At 37.0% G+C, this 8,234-nt stretch overlaps 1 protein-coding gene across 1 annotated transcript in view; it reads right to left on the reverse strand.

Annotated features, from left to right (window-relative positions):
* Positions 1-8,234, reverse strand: part of SLC15A2 (solute carrier family 15 member 2) — a 40,236-nt gene that overhangs the window by 19,660 nt on the left and 12,342 nt on the right. The window contains exons 4-7 of the mRNA XM_003795122.3: positions 7,231-7,323; positions 6,114-6,213; positions 4,031-4,121; positions 3,685-3,762 (exon numbers count right to left, since the gene is read on the reverse strand). Of these exons, the coding sequence (XP_003795170.3) occupies positions 3,685-3,762; positions 4,031-4,121; positions 6,114-6,213; positions 7,231-7,323 (362 nt within the window). The remainder of the gene's footprint in view (positions 1-3,684; positions 3,763-4,030; positions 4,122-6,113; positions 6,214-7,230; positions 7,324-8,234) is intronic.

Raw genomic sequence — 8,234 nt, forward strand, 5'->3', positions numbered from 1 at the left:
AAAAAAAAAAAAACAGGTACCTAGACCAGGGGAAGATTTTAGATGGAAAATAAAACATTTCTAAAACCAAGAATGATCCTAGAAAGTTTGGACCCCTCAGGAAGACTGATTGCAATAGTGTTAGTGGAGTAATATAAAGAAGACTATGTAATCCATGAAAGTCATACTTAAATTTCAAGACCAATTAAAGAAGATGATTAGGAATCTTAAAATTCTCCACCGTCTACTGTCTCTAGTATATGATATTGCCACTTATTTCACAAAGAAAATAGGCCTTGAAATGAAACTCCCTCCCTCGACTTCCTGCTACCAAATCTATTGATCCTGTATCAACATTCATTCTCTCCTCTCTCCAGTTAGGTGAAGGCAATGTTCCTCCTTCTATCCAAGGTTATCTTATATGTTCAACCTCATTCTCTATTGGATTTTTCCTAATAACATTCAAGCATGCTCAATATTCTCTCGAGTCCATGTCACCTTCCAGTTATAAATACTTACTGTTTTCATGTTCTTATCCCTTCTTTATTTCCCATTCAGTCCCAATCACCCTTCAACTTTCATCAATCTAACATAACTGATAACACCCTATCAACAAACTCCTTGTTAATTTAATAGATATTTTTTACACTAATCTCAATTTCACACTCAGTAATATCTGTCACTCTGAACGAACCTCTTCTTCCTCAAATTCTCTTAGTATCCAAGATAACATGGTTACCACTTTGGCTGTTCCTTCTTAGTCCCACTTGTGACCTTTTCTTCTTTGCCTAACTTTTAAATCCTCATGTTCTTAGGGCTCCTTTCTACCTTACTCTTATTAGTTCTTAGTTATCTAGCTTCACAGTTTATTGCTACCCATATACTAATGACCCTAGATCTATATGTCTATCTACCGACCAAACATTTCTTCTGAGCTCTGAAACCTGTATTTCCCAATAACTGTTTTATAACTCCAATTAGATTTTCTAAGAACATCTAAAGTGCATGTTCAAAACTAATGTTCAAAACATTGCCCCAAACCTGTTCTTCCTCATTACCTATTTCAGCTAATGACCCACTATCTATACAGTTATTCAAGTTATAACCCTACATTTAATTTTGGCTTATCTTCTCTTTCACTTCATATACCAAGATTTACTAATTATAACAGGGTCAGAACTAGTATGACCTAATGTGGTACTCACCTCAAGCACAAAATTTAAGAGAGTGCCAAAAATTCAGTAATCAAGATAAACATTCTTGTTTCACTCCTAACACAATCCCTTCTCCACATTATAGAATCATCATTGAAAAATAAAAATCTAACAATCATGTCTCTATTCAAAACCTTTTTGGAGCCCCTCATAATAAAGTTCTAGTTAGTAGTTAAAAGGTCCTTCATTATCTGGTTTTTGCCTATTTCTCCTTTTTACCTTTCTCATTACCCTCTAGGTCAGTGATTTTTAACTGGTGTGCCGTGAGAAGATCTTAGGTGTGCCATGAAAAAATTTTCAAGATCATTAGTTAAATTATTTTCAAAAGAATTTCAAGGGCAGCGCTTGTGGCTCAAAAGGGTAGGGCGCTGGTCCCATATGCCGGAGGTGGCGGGTTCAAACCCACCACCCCAGCCAAAAATAATAATAATAATAAAGAAAAAAAAAAGAATTTCAAGCACAGTAAGTATAGTATGTTCTTTTTTAACTCTTTTGTTTTTTGATCAACATAATTTAAGTGTGCAGTAGAAGTGTAACTATAGGTTCACATGTGCTGTGAGATGAAAAAGGTTGAAAAACACTGCTCTAGGTAATATGAATTCATTCAAGGCCTTTAAACAGGTCATGCTATCTTTCACCTCCTTGTCTTACAGATATCATATTCTCTTTTTGCACAACTTACCATCTCTTCTTTGATTAACTGCTGTTCAGCCCTCCGAGCTCACTTTAGATGTCACACCTTTATGCAAACTTTTTACAGTGTTTAAAGTCTTCATCAGACATTCCTTCTGTGTGCCTAAAGCTCTCATTTCCCAGTTGTGATAATGATCAATCATACATTCCTATATACTTGTCTGTCTTCCTGTCTCTACCAAACTCTGTAAGTTCCTTGACAGCATGAACTCTGTAGCTATCTAATTCACCAGTGTGACCACAATATCTAGCACAGAATCTGGCACACGATAGGTTCATTAAATAAATGTTTGTTGAATAAATGAATGAAATTAACTAATTAAATTATAATGAAAGGTCAGAGAATTGAGTTGTTCATCAGCACCCAGAAAACTGAACCCACTAGTAATGATAGCTAGCAGTTGTTCAATTTTATAAAGTATAGCACATTTCACTTACAACATCTTTTTTAGTCTTCATAATTACTCTAATGTATAAATATTATTATCATGCAATGATGAGAGGAGACAAATCAGTGGAAAACAAGAAAAATATTTGGAAAAACACTTTTCTTTGAATGGAAAAGGAAGCGGGAAATATAATATCATAGCTTTCCTGGAATAAATTTCCTTGGCACTGGGAACTCTGAGTAGTACTGTCAGTCCCCCAGTAGAAAATAATCAGACTGAATATTGAGGCTCTGGGCTCTCTTTCCTCTAGTGAGCTCTTTATGTGTTTGGACTGGATATCTTCCAAGGGGTTGTCACCCTGAGACTCAGAGTGAGAACAGGTTTCCAGGTCAGTGATTAGAAACAATCATGCCCAAGTTTCCCCTTAGGCTGCTTTAACTACACATCCTTCTCCAATACTGGGTTTTCAGTGATAAAGAGAATGTCACTTGATCTAAGTTGCATTAGTTTCCACCTACTTATCCAACTCCTTTTACTCTCTTTGCTCAAGGGCTAACTCTTTGGGAGCATTGCAGAGCAAGGCAGAAATAGCTTTACCTAGAAGCTGCTTTAAAAGGCCTAGAGAATTACAAATGTCTTCTAATAACCAGATACATAAGTATCAGATGAAATAAACTAATTTGAGAGAGAGAATTAATTATCTTCCTTGCTTCATTTCACATGGTAGTATAGAACAGAGGATTACAACCTTGCCTATACATTAGAATCACTTAAGATACTAAAAAAAAATTATGGACAGCCAGGCCCTAATTGGTCCTCTATGGGGCCAGAATTTGGTCTTTTTAAAAGTTCCTCAGGAGATGTCTTTTTAGTAGTATAACCTTGGGTACTTTTCAAAAATATTTCTAACTTCATTTAGAATGTATCTTCAAAGTCTACTGGGTATGGGAGCTCATACCTACCATCCCAGCACTTTGGGAGGCCAAGGTAAGAGGATTGCTTGAGGACAGGAGTTTGATACCAACCTGAGCTATAACATAGTGAGGTCTATCTCTACCAAAAACTAAAAACTAAAAAGATTAGTCAGGCATGGTGGGCACCATGGCAGTCCTGACACCAGGCAGTCCTAGCTGGGACAGGAGGATCACTTAAGCCCAGGAGCTTGAGGCTGCAATGAGCTATGATCACTCCACTGCACTCCAGCCTGGTGACAAAGTGAGACTCGTCTCTTAAAATAAAGGAAAAAAGAGGATCTACTTCCAAAGTCAAGGGAAATCCCCCACAAATCCCCTAGAATAATACTTACCTAATAGGGCTAGAAAGAATTAGTTTGTGTAAAGTGCCTACAGTGTGCTTTACATGCAGCAGGCATCAATGATTATTAATTTCCTTCGCTCCGCTACACTTACCAAGTGCTATCACCATGAGCAATCCTGGAACTCCAAAAGCCAGTGCATAGCAATCTTCTCCAAAACACTGCACATCTCCTAAAGAAAATGGTAGGGAGGAGGAAAACCCTGAATCTCGAATCCTTGATACTTTATTTTTCAAATTCAGGTTCTTGAGATCATAGACATAGCCATCCTCCCATCACCTAATACATAATCCTCTTTTTGGGCCAGACAAATCAAGACTAAAAGAAATTCTCACAGATTTTCAATTTTTTGTGAAAAAAATGGACAGCAAGAAACCTTGAACACTTTTTGGATGGGCAGAGTAAAGCCTTATACAAGACCCCTCAGAAATGATCCTAACCTCTCAGCATGGGTGTGATAAATGTAGAAATCAAGCTCCCTGCATTGATGGAGAGGTAGAAGACTGAGAAGTATCTAGTCCGTTCCTCTGCCTGAAACAAACAGGATAAATCATCAGTGTAATGTGCCTCCTAGCTCTATCCCCATCCCATGTTTAATTCAGAGCTGGAGGTACATACATGTTCAAAGAGATAGATTTAGATTTTGCCTCCATGGTATCCGAACATCTTATTAAATATTTTAAAAACATGGCTGGAAGACCCCAAATATTTACTCATCTTTCAAACTTCATTACAAACAGTTTTAACATTCTTTTACCCCCTTTACCTGGGTAAAAATAATCATCCTGTCCTCAGTGCCACTAGTGTGTCCTATACATAACTACATTAATTCTACTACTCTTTGCATTAAATGAGTGTTTGTTTCAGTAGATTACGAGTTACTTTAGGGTAGAAATTATACCTTACTCCTTTCTGTTATCTCCAGTACCTAGCACAGTACCTAATCTAGATTAGAGAATCAATAAATGTTTATTGACTGTATTAGTTAAGTGAATGACTGAGTTAGATAATAGATTTTGTGACAGGAGTGTGTGGAAGAAATAGGACCAGAACATAGGACAGTGGAGTAAATCATTAATCAAGCAGAATAGTTCACCTAGAACTTAAGGGATATGTGCCAGAGAGTATAAAAGGAAATCAGTAGGCTTAGAAGTGGGGTGGAAACTTGGAGGTGGGTTTGTCCTTTTAATTGGAATATCTTTGTGGAGCAGTTATCAAATAAAAAAACATTTAAATAAAAATTGCTGATGCTTCATTTATTGTGTATTGCCATGCTTTACTCTGACAACTCAGATCTTTTCTTAACATGTTAGAACAATCAGTCCTTCCCCATTTTCTAATTACAGTGTGTTTTGCTTCCTCTTCTGGTTTCCACCGAAACCTATTCCACTCATCTAATTAGCTCATTGTACATCTAATTAGCTCACTTGTCAAAAGTTGGTTATTTCTTCAAAGCAATTATGATCTATGCACCTTTGGACAGATAAAGAGTATAAATAACCTGAATGGTCTGAAAAGTAAGAGAAACACAGGAAGACAGGACAGAGAGAAAATAGAGGCAGAAGAAAAAGATAGCAGATAGATATGACAGAGAAGATGGGTGAGGGAAGTAAAGGGAGAGAGACAGAGAGACAGAGGGTAGAGAGGGGGAGAGACAGTGGGAAGAAAGGAAGAGAGAGAGACAGACAGGGACTAGTAGAGACAGAAAAACCACAAAAATGATAAATAGCTAGAGGAGAGGGACTAGTACAGACAAAAAAAGAAAACTGAGAGCAAAACAGAGGAAGCCAGAAATGCTGACTGACCTAAGAATAGACTATTCCCTTGACTATTTATCACTGTTTCCTCATTTCTTTCCACAGGCCCATTTTTACCTTATCCATATTGCCTTATTTTGTCCCCATTGACAATGGAAAGTGTTTAGGAGATGATGGAATGATCAGCCAGGCAAGTTCATCCATCTATGGAAATTCATACTGTTTCATTTCAATTCATCATTTCCCTCTACATTAGAATCTCAAAACTAGAGACACTAAAATCGTCTCTACACTACTCATCACCTCCCATTCCAAAAGTGCTTATCACATTTCTTCTTAAATGCCTTAAGTTTGAACTCACTACTTCTAACTCTGTTGGTAGTTTTTCTTTTCATCAAGCAAACTGGTAGCTTTCTGCAGCTTTCACTCATCAGATTCAGGCTTAATCTCTGACATCCTTTCCCTATCTATAAGCAGCTATAATATTCTCCTTGATTCTTATCTAGGCTAAATACCACCCTGCCCCCGTTTCCCTCAATATTTCCTCATAAAACATCTTTCAGTTCATCTACCACCCTGGTCATTTTCTTTTGAACTTTTTTCAGTTTTTTTCTCTCTTAATGACCAATATCCAGCCTTTAACACAACTTTTCAGATAGCATCAGACCAGTAGATTACTTCAATCTTGGCAAATGAATACCTGCCAGGTACCCCGTTTAATTTAGGATTTATATTCTTGAAAATACAGAAATAACAAGATTCTTACATCTTTTTCTTCAAACTGGTCTCCACCAAAAGCTGCCACACAGGGTTTGATACCACCTGTCCCCAAAGCTATTAGAGTCAGGCCGACCAATGATAGGACTCTGAAATGGAGAGGTAAGGCTGGTAAGCATGCTGATACTAAATACAACTATATTTAGATGGGAAAAAATGTATATAAGGGCAAAGATCCCCTTCACATTTCTACCTTCTGAGTACCTTCTATTTGCCTTCACTTCTAGGAGATACTTATGGGCATTTACGATATTTATGAAAGTATACATTGCATAGAAAGATTTTATTCCTGGTAGTTCCATTTATCCCTTGTGTGCATCAGATGGAAGCAGATACAAAAGAAACTTCAGAGCTAATGCCCTAGTTCTCAATATTGTTTTAGTCAAAGGGACACTTCAACCTGAAGACTTAATAGAGGACCCTGATCCCACATACCCTTACCAACCACAAAATAAAATGCTCAAATTCATCATAATTAACAGAAGCAAAGATTTTTGATGGTATACTAATAAGAAGGTATCTAATATTTGTTAAATTTTCCCAACTCATAGGATAAACACAGGCATAGGCACATTATAACATGAATATATATGACCTTCTTCCTAGACAATTCTAATCCTTTCTACCTATTGAACCAACAAACACCAGATTTATCAAATGCCTCTAGTACCATGAATTAATAGCAACTGGAGTACATGGAACTACATATACATGGAAATATTCCAAGCTTTGAATTTGACCTCTACAATGTATTATAAGGGAATATTACAGATTTTTTAAAACTCTGGTGAAGTATTCACACATGGATGAGTGAATAGGTAAGGGAATATGGAGACCATGAGGATTTTAATTGTTTTCAAATATATGAAGTGAATACTAACTAGGTAGCCTCAAAAAAGTCCCCAAAACAAATGAGGTCAGATAAAGCAGAAAAGAGTTCAACTGGTCATAAAACTTTTTTCTTAACTAATTTGTAATAAAATTGCACATTAGAAAATAAAAAACCATCTTTGGTTATAAAATAGAAAATCACTTGTAATGAATCCCTGAAACATATACCTGTCAAATAGAAAAAGTAGTTTAATTAATTCCATGATTTTACTCACGTATGTACCATGGGTCCCCCTAGTATCGGTAAGGCACCCAAGGACTTGACCACATGGCCAAGCACATACACCAGGGAGAGATAGATGATTGTCCTGTTGAGAGAGTTAAATCAGTCAGTATCACAACAGAATTCAGAGACTTGAGTAATATAGACTCAGGGTTCATACTGTTCTCAGTGTGGGGGTAAATGGAGGAGAAGGAGGAAGGGGTGGAGGAGGAAAGAATTATCTGAGAAATGCAAATAGAAACAATAATTTCAAATGAAGTAAACAGGCTAGGAAAAGGGAGTATAATTCTTCACCCTGAGTATTAGAGGTAATAGACATTTCCCTTAAGTTCCCTTTTTATACCTATCTTCTCCTTTTCCCTATTACTTCACTCCATGCATACACAGAATAACCCTATTTTTACACAGATATGATAGGAACAGGGTGGATTTATAGCAAAAGTGACAGTGTTTTATATTAGAAGAACCAGTAGAACAGGATATTTTGACCTCAGGTGCTTTTTCAAGGAATGTCTTTTGCTGTAGAAAAGCAAGAGGGATCAAGGACAAACTTTAAGTAAACAGGAATGGCTAACACAAAGGACTTTCTCTAAACCTAAGAAACACTGTTCAGTTTCCTAAAAAGAAAAAGAAAGAAGAAGGAAAGGATGGAAGGAAGGGGCCATGCTAGGATATATAGAGAGATAAAAGGCTCTCAGTCTGGATAATGTGGACACTGGATTATTTGTAATCCCACAGTTTCCTCATGAACAAGTTACCAAGCATAAGAAGAAGTCAGGGATTTAGAACAGACTATCTAGTGATAAAAATCAGGCAGTTATAGACTGCCCAGTGATAAAAATCAGGCAATTGGTGGGAAGTTCCTGTTGTGTTTTTTTCCCCAAGGAACTTGAAGAGCAAATAGAAAGTAGAAGAGGGCTCGGCGTCTGTGGCTCAAGTGGCTAAGGCACCAGCCACATACACCTAAGGTGGCGGGTTCAAATCCAGCCCGGACCC

Source organism: Otolemur garnettii, unplaced genomic scaffold (genome assembly GCF_000181295.1).
Source record: "Otolemur garnettii isolate 467f Iridium unplaced genomic scaffold, OtoGar3 scaffold00089, whole genome shotgun sequence".
In the NCBI taxonomy this organism is placed as follows: Eukaryota; Metazoa; Chordata; class Mammalia; order Primates; family Galagidae; genus Otolemur; species Otolemur garnettii.